This window comes from Acanthopagrus latus, chromosome 16, assembly GCF_904848185.1.
Source record: "Acanthopagrus latus isolate v.2019 chromosome 16, fAcaLat1.1, whole genome shotgun sequence".
Taxonomy (NCBI): Eukaryota; Metazoa; Chordata; class Actinopteri; order Spariformes; family Sparidae; genus Acanthopagrus; species Acanthopagrus latus.
In genome coordinates, this window is record NC_051054.1 from 11334046 (window position 1) to 11348720 (window position 14675).

At 43.9% G+C, this 14675-nt stretch overlaps 1 protein-coding gene across 4 annotated transcripts in view; it reads left to right on the forward strand.

Moving 5' to 3' along the window:
* Positions 1 to 2951: 2951 nt before the first annotated feature.
* Positions 2952 to 14675, forward strand: part of stac (SH3 and cysteine rich domain) — a 32288-nt gene continuing 20564 nt past the window's right edge. The window contains exons 1-4 of one of the 4 annotated variants that reach the window (XR_005070359.1): positions 2952 to 3046; positions 4289 to 4923; positions 6118 to 6150; positions 7849 to 8182. Coding sequence is in view for 3 of the 4 variants with exons in the window: in XM_037072424.1 (XP_036928319.1) it covers positions 4810 to 4923; positions 6118 to 6150; positions 7849 to 8182 (481 nt within the window). In the remaining variant the exon portion in view is untranslated. Of the gene's footprint in view, positions 3047 to 4234; positions 4924 to 6117; positions 6151 to 7848; positions 8183 to 14675 lie in introns of those variants that run through there. The other 3 variants (XM_037072424.1, XM_037072426.1, XM_037072425.1) reach the window with 3 other exon arrangements.

The window sequence follows — 14675 nt, forward strand, 5'->3', positions numbered from 1 at the left end:
TACAACTCTGTGTCAGGGACCTGCAGACAGCTTAGTGATCTGCAGCGACTCCATAGCATTAATCAACCAAAGTAACACATTTCAGCGCATCCTGAAGCACACACCTTCATCAACAGCTCTGCCACACACGTGTAAATTACGGAAATCACACAGGCGTGATTTACTTAATTTACACGTAGCGGTTTAATGCAAAAAAAAAAAAAAAAAAATAGAAAACACAACTTCAGCTTTAAAAAAATCAATAGATACGCTGCACTGCTTCTCCACAGTCTACACTGCACACTGCTGATGGAGGAAGCCAGCCGTCATGAAGTTTTGTTGGTTTCTGCATCGATCTGACTTTAAAAAAGGTCTGCGGCTATTTACATGTTGAATCATATTCCATGTGGACGTGAACAGATCTCAAAGGAGACCAGTGAAAATGACCAGAACAGGTTATAAAAACAAAAAAAACTTGAAAATCGTTTCTGGGAAGTTTGACCACGGGCCTCCCAAACGGAAATGTCTGCGCGGATGGAATTTACTTACCGATATAATCTGCTAAACAATTCAAATATATTATTCAGGCTGTCTTATCCGCTGGCAGGTAAACAAGAGGAAGGACTTCAAGGTTAGAAACAAATAGAGGAGGTCGCACCGCTGTCTTAAATAGTAATCTAACAGTTTATTAAAGAGGACTGCTCTGACACTGCTTATAAACAGGGATATATGTAAGAAAGGAACGAGGACTCTAAGCCATGAAATTGCACAACTTGGCTCTTCACATGAGGCCTTTCATTTGGAATAATTAACCCCCATCCCTCCAGTCTTCTGTCCTCTCCGTCTTCCTCTCATCTTTTCACGCCCTCCTTCCACCGCGATGGTCCAGCAGCAGCTGAGAGAGGAAATTATAATGTTCTCTCTCTCGCTCTCTCTATCTCTCTCTAATGGTCTCTCATTTCTCCCCTCTCTTCACACTTAGCTTTCTTTACTGGCTTCTGGTCATGCATTTGGCTTTTCCTGCTGACATGATTCACAGGAACCACACACACACACACACACACACACATACACACACGAACACAGATGGACATACAAGCACAAATGCAACATTTGACTCATGCTGCGGTTGTCTGGCTCACTGACTCACTTGGGGGATTGTCTTGTGCACTCTCCAGGTGGTGGGCTATGGTGTGACAACCTACAACTATAAGTCATGTCTGGTCTCAAAATGAGCTGACGAAAATAGTCGCGTACGTAACCCCCTCATAAAACCACATGATATGCTGTTTTTAGACTTTGGTTTCTAACCGAGATATCGCATGTTAACTGGTAAGCTGTAAAGGTGGAGCTGGGCTAGCTGTGTCCCCGTTTCTATACTTTGTGCTAAGCTAACTGGCAATTTCCAGCTAATGTGACTATTTGACTACATGCTGTGTATTTCACTTCCAGGTCCAAATGAATGTGTCCAAAATTTGCATTGATAATTTGGGATTAATTTCACCTTTCCTGTAGTAAAATGCAACACTGTGGTACAGTAACTAGGCTAGGATGTGAATGAATGCTAATGTTAGATAATGGCTTTTAAATTTGTCGATTGACCGTGAAATGTTTTTTCACTTGTGAATGGTGAAATAATAAGAATTTTTAGAGAGATTCTATATGTTTCAAGGACTTGATGCCAGAAGAAAATGGCCGCCGTGTGAATATAGCATTAATGTATAATAGACCTTGATTCTAGGGCAGCACTCAGCCTTGCTTCCAGTATTGCCCGGTGGCCATTCGGGGTATTGTAGCCAGCCATTATAAACAGGAGACATGTAAAACTGTTGACAAGACACCTCAAACTGCGAACAAGGCCAATTATGTCTCTTTCTATTCTGTAATTTTGATCCAATGAGGGTTTACATTTATACAACTTTCCTTGAGCCAAGAAAATCTGTGATTTCACCACAGTGAAAAGTCTGTGGGCAGAGCGGGGACTCCCAGGCGGGGCCAGCGGGAGAAACTGCATGTTCAGTGGGGTGTCTAACCTGGAAGTAAACCCAGAAGCTAGAACATCTTTTGGCACGTACATGTGATGTGGTTAGAGTAAAAGCTATGTAGGAAGCAAGTGAATTGACCTTGAGGTTTATTCTACCAAATTCAAATTCCATCTGGCTATAGGACTACATTTCAGTGACGTTATTTCCTATATCAAACATTCACCACTCCACTCTTTGGGGATCACCTTGATATACAGTTGGTTTTTGTACCCCATAATTTGACAAGTTGTGCTCCTCTAGAGCCTGCGGACTGGGGCCTAGTTTAGAAGTTATGTGGGTACAAGAACAGGAGGCAACATCTGTCCGGAGTGTCACATTATTTGGATTTTCTGTGCTACAGCGATACCTGAAACGTAGCGACTATGAATTAATTCTTCGCACCCTTCTAAACTAAACAAGCACAGGGTAACTAAACAGTAGATGTAAATGCCACCACCCTCTGAGCGTCGGCGACTCTGCAGTGCGTTCTGTGATGTGTGGCTCCTTAACACTCAGCCCCTGAATACTCGTCAGTCAGATGATGCTTTTCGGTGATGCTGTAAATTGTCAAGAGCTTGTTTATCACAAGTGGCAGAGGAGTGTCAAAATAACACATCCACAGTTTTTTGGTCAACTACAGTCTGTTAAAAAAAAAAAAACGATAGCTGCCTTAGAAAACACCAAAGCTCAAGTGATTATTCTTAACATTATGCCAGCTTTTTTTCTGAAACACTTCCCCGATTCGGGTCTCATTTCAGAGCATGTAGCATGTGGGAGGTTTTGGGAAGGGAATCCCTTATGAACTCTAACAAGAAAACTGAGCTGGTTGATAGACTCACTCCTTGGGACCATGCTGGTGTTTGCATTCCCGTCAGAGTGAGGAGGCTGCAGTCTGGCGCCTGCCTCCTTCGTCCCGCGATGTAACTTCAAGGACATCACATCACAGGGGAGCCTGGAGGGAGGCAGCGTGATGTATCACTACAGCGGGCATCACGCCTATCCCATCCGAGGCGGGTGAGACACCTCATATTTCACCTCAGACGGTAAAGTGTCGTGATGTTGTTTGTTTTCTATATAATGGCTTATCGATGCGTAAATATACCCTGCACCATAGTGTGGTTGTTTTCCTGTCCGACTCTTTGAGTGGATCCTCTCAGAAAAGTGAATTTCAACAGATGCACCCTCGAGTATATTCATTAATCTAATAATGGACTGCAGTGGTGGACGGAGGGGCGTGAGATTAACCTTGTTTTGTTATGTGACTCAGAGTTCGAGTGCTACTCAAAATTAGCCAGGGATATTTTAGAGTTTCACTCAATTGTTTATTCTGTGACATATCAGACTGTTTGTTTTGTGTTTTGTGAATATTTTTGGTCCCACATGTCTCACCATCTCTTAATAAACAGTACACCTATGCAATAAAATCACACAAGGATTTGTTAATTACTGAAGCATTCAGAGGAGCATAGAGGCTAACTGGTATTCCATTAGGGCAGCCCGAATTGCATTTTCAATGCATGGTTGTGTGTCCACAGGGAGTGCATCCTGGAGTTCACTTTATCACGTTTTCTTGCACTCTTGCATCGGGATGGCAGCAGTAGACAGTGTCCAAGATGGACTGTGGCATTGAATTCACCCATATTAGCTTAATGAAAAAACACATGTTATTTCAGATGCATTTCATGAAACATGTCTGCGAGGCTATGATAGCCCTTTTCGCAAAAACTGGTAACTGATAACTGTGGTATTTTCTGAGATGGTTATTGACCCAATGAATAATGTGTTTGTTATATGACGAGCTTTGCAGATGCTGGCAGGTGGATATTTGTTCCTTTTGGACTGAGGCTGCAGCTCTAACTGTGTTCCCAGGAGGCCTTAACATAATTTATTATTCATCATCTGTTATTTAATCCAAGCTAACATGTAGTTAAAGGACATACAATGAGCTCATGGTAAGAGATGGAGTATATTTCTCAAAATTAGCAATTGCTTCTAGCAATAATTCAGTTTGATTTCGGTAAAAAAAAAAAAAAAAAAAAAAAAAAAAAAAAGCTCCCTATCTATTCCTAAATGTAATTATTTACTTATCAAACTTACTTTATTTCAGGAACATTGTCCCAGTGCATGTCAATTAGTCTAAAGAAGGAAGATTAAGGTTACTTAGAAATTAACCTGTTTCCAGAAAGAAAAAAAAAAAAAGCCAGGAAATTTAGCCAGGAAATAATGGGCCAGTGTGAAAATATGTGACCACCCTCGTAAACATCTTTTAACTTTTTATCCGGCAGTGATTCAGTTCGACCATATGGGTGCTTTTCCCTGATTGTCCTCCAGCTGAGTTTTGGCAGGACAGAGTCCTTGTGTCATATTTCTCCTCCTTCCCCATCCTTCCCTCCCTCGGTCGCTCACGGCTCTCCGCCCATCGGAGTACTGGCAGTGTGTGGCGCACGGCGCGCAGCGTGGACTTGGAGATGTCTTGGCATTATTACGCACGACGACACAATAAACGCGAGAGCCTCCTTTAGAAGGACGAGGCGCTCTGAGGCTGAACGGGACTGACTGCAAACTTCAGATCCGATAGGCTCTTCCTTCGCAGCCTCTTCAAGACGTTTTCCTGATCTTTTCCCAGTCGGTGGATGAGACTCAGACTTCCTCTTCGCGGCGGCAGCAGCGGGTCTGGATGACTTCTCCTCCTCTCGTCCTCCTCGGGTCACGGTGACTATAGAGGAATGGGAACGATATAAACAGCTCGGGGAGGAAACAAACTCTACAAACAGTCAGGCTAAACAGCGAACCCCAGATAGGGAGGATGATCCCGCCGGCCAACATGATTCAGGACGAAAGTGGGGGCAAAGAGGACGAACGGGACCAGAATGAGACACCCAAATCCCCGACGGCAAACGCCAGCCAGCAGGAAACCAAGGTAGGACTTTCCCTGTTTATGTTCACTATTTACCACATTAGACTGATATACTGTCGGGTCGCTCTGTGCATCAGCCCAACTCTTGTTAAAAGAGCAGGATAAACAAACTTCTGTCAACATGGCCATAAAATCGACTCATGAGGGATCAGCTCCCAGAGAGAACAACGTGTATTTTAAACTCTTTCTTGTATTATCTCTGACTCTCCAGCTGATTCAGGGAGTAAACCATACCTGTTGGTATGATGGGAAGATTTCAGGAATATCATCAGATGTAGAAATGGGACAGAGAAGCACTCAGATAACATGTTTGCAGACTCATTTTTAGTACGCCAGCCCTCCTCAGCGTGTTGGAATACCATCAGAGTAACATCATGGCACTGTGGCACAGCAGGAAAACAACCTTTAGATGCAGATGAGGTCACTTTAAAGTCATTATCAAACACAACACGCTCTTTTAAGGTGCTTCAGTGACAATACTGTGTTTTCCTCTTGAGTTAGGCATCTAGAACTGATAGGAGCCGTGAACCTGAAAGGCTCCTCGAAACAGAATCACTGTGCTGTAGTGTTAAAGGAAGTTATACTGTATTATTATTAGAGAGTAAGTGGCACATGGGTTGGTGGCACTTTCTACTTGTGGCCGATGTAGGAAAGAAAAGTAGGCTGTGTGACAGAGATCCACAGCTGCCTCAGGCGCTCTGCCATCTATGTGGGCCACATGTTGCCCAGACTACTACAATTAGTGGCAGAATATTGGACTCGTCATCCTGGTAGTGGATGGCTACAGCAGCTCTCTCCCCGTCCCGTCCACAAAAACTCTCACGCAGGACACGATGAGACTCACTCTTCCTCTTATTTTGCTTGATTTTTTTTTTTTTTTAAAGACGAGGCTGAATCTATCTTTTGCTTCCGTTTTCCTCACTCTTCCCTGGGATGACGGACAGAGACGACCGCTTCCTTTGCACTGTTTCGGCATGTGAGCCCTTGCTCTGGCACATTTGGTCACCGGGAAAAATAATGATAACAGACCGCCGGCAACTCACAACATCTTTAAAGCTTCTGCCAAACGACAGCCTCGCTCACTTCCAGCAATCTCGTCCTAGTCCTCGAGCGGCCTGCAGAAAAGTGATTTAAGACAGGATGCGAGTTTACCACCATTAAGTAAAGCTGTGTTTGTGTTTTTATCCCTCCTTTAAGAATACTGTGAGGCCCGAACATCACAAGCGCAAGGTGAGCCTCCACTCTTGTGCAAAAAAAAAACCAAAAAACTGTAGCGCACCGCTGATCTCAGTCATACCTGCATGTACACGAGGATGAAAAGTTGTCTCACGCGACAACTTTTTCTGCCTTTTTAAGATCGATCGCTCAGTGGGGTCTGTGCCACAGAATGGTTTGATCCATCATCACCCATATTCCCAGAGCACACTCTTTATGTTCCCGAATGGTTTGACATATGAGCTTATGCAATAACTGGCTCTTTTTTTTTTTTTTGGTTTGTTTTTGTTTTTAGTTTGTTTTCTGTCACGCCCTCCCCATTAACCCTCCCTGCTTTTACAGTAGAACGCGCAGTTTTTGGTGTCATCAAACGCAGCATGACCCCCCACCCCCCCCTTTGATGCATGCACACATCTCCTCCCTCACTTTGACCATTCAGAGAGATATTTATTTATTGCGATTGTCTTTTTATTTCAGTGACATAAAACCACCTCACAGGAAACAAGTCTAGCATCCTTTACCATCACACCAAAAAAAAAAAAAAAATCTCATCCATCTAATGTTATGTAGAATCAGCTGTGTGAAGTCTACTGTTGTTGCCTTACCACTGTTTTATTGTTCCAGGGCGCGTCACAGCCGTGGACGTAATGCGCCACAAGAGGTTGCAGCATAATATGTGCGGCTACATCGTCATGTGTGCATTTCCTGTGCGGGGGCGGTAATGGTAGAGAAAAGGGTCCAAATTGATTGTTCCCGGAGTGACCCGTGGATTTGATTGATCTTTACCATACCAGAGCTGCGAGCTGTGAGAAGCTCTCTAGATAATTTGCTCAGGCTTGTTAGCCCAAAATAGCAACTGTTAACTATGTATGGGTGTTTATTCGACCTATTGTTTTGCAGTAGATGTAGTATCCCCACTAATACTTTAAAGTTCGAAGAGGGCGGTCCAACCCCGAGCACGCGGCAGAAAAACTGAAATACCGGCCGCAGGTGTTCACGTGTTTACAGTCGCACATCCAGGCCTGTAATGGTGCGCTAGGAGATAATGGATCATTAGGAGTGCTTTCCTACCCATCAATTGCTTACTAACCCTTAGAATAAAATCTATTTCCTCATTAGGAGACCTGCAGCCACGCACCGGCCAGAAAGCCAGAACTGTAAAATTGCATTACAGTAGCACAGAGATTCTTTATTGCGTGTTTGAGCCCAGAATTAAGTGAGTTTTCGCAGAGGAGGAAGTACACACTGCGAGGGTTAAACGACGGGCTGCCAGCGAGAAGTGTTATGAATAGTGTTACTGTAAAAGAGGAGACTAATGAGATTGATAGAGGCAGCAGCCGGCAGCGGCAGCATAGCGTGTGAGGAATAGTGGTTGACGTGATGCATCGCCCTAGCCAGGAAATCACATTACCTTCCAGGTAGGGAACCTCGAGAAAGGTTTGCTGCCAAGCAATGAAACGTCGCCCCGAGCAGTGGTCCTTTTATCAGGCGTGGGACTCAGAGAAATCACCTGAAGGTTCCACAGGCTAAATTGGCGATTCATTTAGGCTCTAACAGGAATTAATTTACTTCCCATCTCTCTCGGTTGGCTCTGAATTTCTCTCTCTCTCTCCCCCGTCATCCTCTCCCTTCATTATTCCATTCTTTTCCCCTTCCTCGCTCCATTCTTCTTCAACGTCATTTCCCTCTTTTTTTTTCTTTTTTTTTTTACAGCTGCAGAGGCTCAAGCGCTCGCTGTCCTTCAAGACCAAGAGCATCCGCAGCAAGAGCGCCGACAACTTCTTCCGAAACAGCAGCGACAACAAGACGGAGCTGCTGTCCGACGTGAGCAGCAGCACGGGCCATCTCTGCAACATCGGGATGGCCCCGCCGCACACCACCAACCTGCCCATCCCTCCGGTCCCTCCGGCCATCCCCTGCGCCCCTCCTCCCACGTCGCGCTCCCAGTCGCGCAACCCGCTGCAGGTGGACTCGGCGGGGCACTGCTTCATGGAGCACATCTTCAAGAAGCCCACGTTCTGTGACGTCTGCAACCACATGATCGTAGGTATGGTCGCCTCGCTCCGACATTAGTGTGATCAGTACCGGACACACAAGTACCGAAACACACTCAAGACAGTTAGAAACCTCCAGCCAGACCCATTGACACGTGACTGAAGTTTCTCGTCCTCCCTTTTTCCTGCACACTGAGCCACTTCCCTCTGCCTGTCTGCCAGGGAGTCAGATAGCCAACAACAGTCGTGCCAGCTCCCGAACCTGTTCCCCCCCCCGACAGATGTTCAAGTTTCTCCTCCTTGTTAACCATCAGTGCTGCGGGACCGCTAAGTCTTATATATATGGGGGGCCTCTGCAGCATGATAATGACAAAGGCTGCCCGCACCATCTGCTCAACTAGCCCCTGATATCACGTCTGGTAGCGGATTAAAAGACATCAGACTGGCGGGTTAGGAAACGAGCATGTAAATGTGCACATATAGAGTGGAGGGACACCAGAACTTGAGCAGTTTGCCAGCAGTCTATTTTTATACGAAGAAAATCAAAAGATATTGGTTGGGAGGTTGAGCCAGTTCTTTGCACTGAGGACATACATTATGAGAACTGATGACCACCTGCTTCTCATGGCCAATATTGATAATTAGAATACTAATGACATATTCTTGTGTTTTTAAAGAAGAAGTTGATAATAGGTGGTTTAAACTCGTGTTTTACAATTGCGTATTCTTCCTGTGAGACTGCAAAATAACTGCTGTCTAGTCTCTCCAGTCTCAGCAGCAGCACGACAGCATCGTGCTGAGCTTCTTCATCTCCTTCTCTGTGTTTATTATTTGGTATTTAAAGGAGCATACCGCCACCTCATTTGAACAGTGTAGATGCTGCTCTCATCAGTCCAGTCAGTGAAAGCAATTCATCTCCATATTATCGGTTTATCAGCTATGATTTAATTATGGCCTGACAGTAGATAATATTAATTTCCCATTACAGGGTCGATATATCATCAGCCAGTACAGACTGTATATTGTGCATTCCTAAAGCTTTGTGCACAGTTACAAAACCACAGTAGTCCGCACTTTCTCTCGGCTCTACTGACTTTTTTTGCAAGTTTCAGCTTCAACTTTTCTCCCCTCGTTCACTCTGACAGTCATCACCGGTGTCATTTCCAGCACGTTAGCTGTTTTCATTCAAAAAGCTCCACCTGTACCAAGTAGTTAGACACAGTGAGTGACTTTTTGGTGAACACGGTGGACCGTTCAACAGCTAAAGTGACCGATACTTGGTGGAGATCGAAATGGAGCTAAAAGGAGATTTAATATTATTAGACATGGTCTTTACTCTAAATTAATAAAGCTGTTACCTCACGTCAACGGGATGCATCAATAAGAAACTGTTTGCGAACAAATTTTCCATTTCAGCTGAAACAATGGTTATATGATATATGATGATGCGTCTATATTGTGTTTACAGCTGGTTTCTGCGGCCACCAGGATGCTGAAAACAAAACCAAACCCCAAAACAGTTAACACAGGTTGTCAGCTGGTTCAACTCTCACACTTACAGGTCTGCAGTGCTCTTGAGCAACCAAACAAAAGCATGTACTGTAGATTGAATTCATAGTGTTGTGTAGAGGCTTTTTTCCATCCTGAAGAATTTTTGCTTTGAATGTATGACTATGCGATTCAAACTAAAGCTCATCCCACCATGAAACACATTCATACTGTACACGTTTTTTAAAACATTTTTTGCACTGGTCTGCTTTTTTATGTGGCCAGTGAGGCGCGTCTGGTGGCGTAAGCCTCGAACAGTCCTCCAGCGGTCTGTTAATAATGGAAGTGTGATGTCAGGTCTGCCTGGCCCTGTGATAGGTGCAGGGCCCTCTGGTCCACTCACGACAAAAGATGCTGCCCTCTTCTTCATTTGTCCTGCTTTAACGAGAACACATTGTGGTCCGCTGCGGAGAGAGAGAGAGAGAGAGGGGGAGGGAGAGTGGAGGGTGGTTATCTGTGTGCGTCTGTGTGTGTTTATGTGTGTACGTCTGTGTGTGTAATAAGCTGTTATTGTGCCGTCAAAGTCTGACTCAGTGTCCCAGAGTCAAAGAGCAGCACACAGGAGAGAAAGGGAGAGAGCTGTCGCCGTGGAGTAGAGGGGACTCACACTGCTGCTACAAGCATGCTGCGATTATTAAATCCTAACGGCCATTCATTACATATTGCTGAAGGTTCACAGAGTCAAAAGAGTGCAGTGATTATTTTTTATGGCACTGATGACGGTGGAGAAAGCTTCTGTGAAGTGAAAAATGTCTGTAATACTTTTGTGCCTTTATGAATCCACGACTTGCAACAACATTTCCCAAACTGCCAGACGTGACGGAAAGATACCGTTTACAATATATCAAATTATTGGACATATACTGGATATAATGGACACATATGCTGGTGCTGGAAAGATCAAGATTTTTATTTTGTATAGTCTATTGTGGTCTGATTTTTAGCAGGACTTTCAGATACGGATTTATCTTACTGTTTGTATTAAATGATGAAAAAGTGGCCGTGTGCAGTTCTACAGAAATCTGAGGACGGACTGAGTTGCATCAAGATGCATCAAGAATCGTTGGCAGGTGAAGTAAAATCGAATAGGCCAGTGAACATTCACACCTTTAATCACGCTCCAGGTCAATCACATTATCAAAGTTTCAATTTTAGTATAAAAGATGTAATTTCTGCTGCTTTAAGTTTCTCAATCAAAACAATTTAAACAAAAGACGTAGTTTGAAGACAAAGTTGTGACATGGTGCAAGATGGTGGGAGTTGTCCTCATTGTTAAATCACGACCGTTGCAGCTGACTGACGTGACTACATTTTTTTCTTCCATTTAGTCTCTCTGACTCTCCTAGAAGTTATAGAGACAGGGGACCAAATAAAATGTACCGTTAGCTTCAGTAAAATCACAGATTTTACAGATTTTTGCAGCTCTCTGGGTTTGAACACGGTTGCAAACATTTGGGGTAATGTAAGTACAAACTGAACAAAATATTTAGCATAGGTCTCTTTTGTTTTTAGATATTTCAACTCTTAAATGTTCCATATCATATCTTTAATATTTCAAGAGGCTTGTTAGGAACATTACACACCCACATACTTCCTCAAGGAGGATCCTTTATTATATAAAAGCCTGTACAAATGAAATGTGTCGTCCATTATATAGATGGAATTACATCATAGTGCTCACTGACTTATTTATTAGGTTCATAGATGGATCTAAAGTAAACCAGATCACTGAATACTTAACAGGGCAATAAACACATTATATTTTTTTTATGTTGGCGCTCACTTGCCTAATTGTAAGCCAACATACTGTTTTTGCATCCATGTATCATTTCGAGCAACGTCAACACCGCTATTCAGATCCCGGCTTGCTCGACACATGTTCTCCTTCCTGTTCAGCTTTTTTTTGTTGTTGTTGTTGTTGTTGTTGTTGTTGTTGTTGAAATGCTCGCCGGTGACCACGTGTGATAATCAAACGCCATCATAATCACTCAGAAAAGCTCAAAGAACATCTGTTTACAGCTATCAACTAAGTTAAGAGTAACATTGAAACTTAAGTAATGTATTCAGAACACATCCCTTTGTTTATTCCAAGGTTATCCTCGCTCCTGTTTTGTTTCAGCCATGTTTTCCCTCCATTATTACATGGGCTTAAATATATGTGCAGTGTTCAGTTTTTATTTATAGGTGTCCTTGTTGTGAAAGGCACAATGAATTTGTTTTCGCTGGTGCATAAAAATGCTCGGATTCTGATCGCTTAATGCCGAGATATTGATTGCAGGTCCTTGCTGCAAAATGGCTTATTAAATTAAACGTCTGCGTGAGTGAATGGGAGGGTTGTTTGTGGCTGGCAGGGGGTGTAATATGATTTACGGGGCTGAAAAAAACAAAACACTTGCTGCTTTTGGGTCGTGAACTTACGTAACAAATTCCACGGATGGAGCTCGGAGGATTAGATGATAGAGATTGAAGCTAAACCATTACAAAATATCAGTCAATCAGTCTGATATACTGATTACTACTACTATATTAATATCTTGCAACCAGTCTGAGGGGTTTGACAATGAGTAGCTCTTAAAATCCCTCAAACGCCTCAAATCGAGGCTTCCAACTTCCAGCTAAGTTGATGTTTAAAGAATGAGACAGTCAACTCACTTGATCAACACGCACCGATCCATGCTATGAAATCCCTGAGACGCACATGGTTTCTCCCAGAGAGAAATTAATCTCGGGGTCAAGGTTGAAGAGTATACAGATACTGCTGTGGTGGCTAACTGAGGCTTCTCTGTGATACCACCGAGATGCACTTAGGTGTCTGAGGCCGTGAAAAGGAGTGAGTGCCAGCTGTGTTTCCTCTCTTTGTCACACAAGATCCAGCAGCCGCGCGTAGTGACGACCTCGCGCTTCCACCCGCCGCTGCCTTTTATCCATTTTAAACGCAGACAATGTCAGCTGCGTCTCGAAAAACTTCTCTCCAACGCCGGCGCTCCATCGAAAGGCGCATTGTAAAATGTCAAGAGTGAGTGCCAGCGGAGGCAAAATGTCAGCTGAACGACGTCAGTCACCGAAAAAGTCGAGAGAGAGATATTTTTGAGGCCGCTGACGTGTTAGACTCAAACAACGGGAAAAAGCTGCTTTTAGCCGCGCGGGCAGACAAGTGAAGGCAGAGTGTCAGCTTGACACTTAGGTCGAGACCGAAATATCTCGACAGATATCAGCAGGAGTGCCGTGAAATTTTGTTCGGACGTTCATGGTCCATGGAGAGACGCTTCCTCTAATGCCGCCATAAGGTTTTGTTTGAAATGTCCGGACAACTGGTGGCTAGATTGTCCTGAATTTCGGTAGACGCGTTCACATTTCGTTTTGAATCTTCACTGCCAGAAAAGTGACATATGGCACCGTTTGACACATGACATGGAGACAGTTAAGCCTCTAAACTCCCACGTTTAGGGCAGAGATCTTCAGATAAACAGACAATCTCTGCAGACGGCGTGACACCCCTCATCGGCCGTAGTGAATTTGATTTCTAAAAACAGTTCCCGTTGCATCTGCTCCCGATGTAAGTCCCCTGATAACAGATGGACACGTGAAAACAGAAATACTCAGAACATAACAATGTCATCAGCATTCTAGGCCTTATTTCCTTAAATTTTCCAGATGGGGAAATAGTTTTTATAAGCGTTAAAGACTAATGGCTGTGGCAGAAACATTTGCAAACGCACCAAATGATGCCGTTCGGTTCAGTGTTTTGGTGGAGCTTAGGGAGAAGAGGAGGTGGAGGAGTTATTGTCACGATGAAGGTTATTTGCACAGGGAAACCAGGAGGCGTGAAGCGAGAACAGAGGCTTAATGGATCAATGTGTGGCTATTGTAAAGGCGAGCGTGCAGCGTAAGAGTGATTGCGCAGGAGGGGAGGAAGAGTGGGAAGTCGAGGGAGAAAGATTGTGTGGGGAAAAAAAAATAAGAGGCGAGATGAAGAAGGTATTGGACGTCTGGCAGGAGTCTCGTCCTTTAGTGTAGTGCGAATGAATAATGGGCTTTAAAGGCGAAGTAGCCAAGAAACAGCAGATGCCAGAGAGAGCAGCAGCACTGTTGCTCACTTTCCCCACAGCTGTGAAGAAGCCTTAAGGCCCGGGACACTTTCTCTGGGCCTGGAGGGGTAAAAAGCACCTAAACGCACTCACGCCATTACTGGAAGAAGACGGCAGCGTCGGTTTCTTGTATCAGCCTGCTTGAACAGCTTAGTTTGATTGAGTGCGATCAAACTAGCCGATTTAATGTTGCTACTCTTGCTAGCCGGCAACAGAAATACTGTACTTTTCATTCATGATTTGATTAATATACACACTTAATTGACATATTACTACAATTTGCAAAGAAACATCATGTCCTCAAACAAAAATCTGTTACTAATATTGACGACATTGGTAAACCGATCTGATTACTTTTTCACCGTATTCCCTGTGTTGTTGTCATGTTTTGGAGGATAATGTGCAATCTTCAATAAGGTGCTGCACAAAACATTTCACATTTCAGTGGCGTTTAAAAGACAGATACTGAAGAATGTGATTAATGTTTTGTGTTTAATCCTACAGATTCAAGGTCCAATTTCCAGAGGTCCAGAGTTGTGAATGAGACTCAACTATCTACTATCTTACCGATTTGAATTTTAAATTCAGCTAACCCCTCTGAAGTCTGTCTTACTGTTAAACCACTCGCCCAATCTAAGTTTAAACTTCTGTTCACATGTAGGGAAACCACTTGTCTCTAGTCAACGATAGCTTGAGATGAGAATGCGACTCGGCTTCCCGTGCATCCAGAGAGACGGACGAGAGCTCGGGGTCAGGCTGCTTTGAAGACGCAATAGAGACATTGTTTGCCGACCAGAAGGAGAATGGAACTCCAAGTGCTCGTTAGAGAGCGTCATCGGCCGACCTGGTTTAGAATGACCTAAAAATTGGAGCTCGTTGTGTCTCTGCTGCTGCTGCTGCTGCTGCTGCT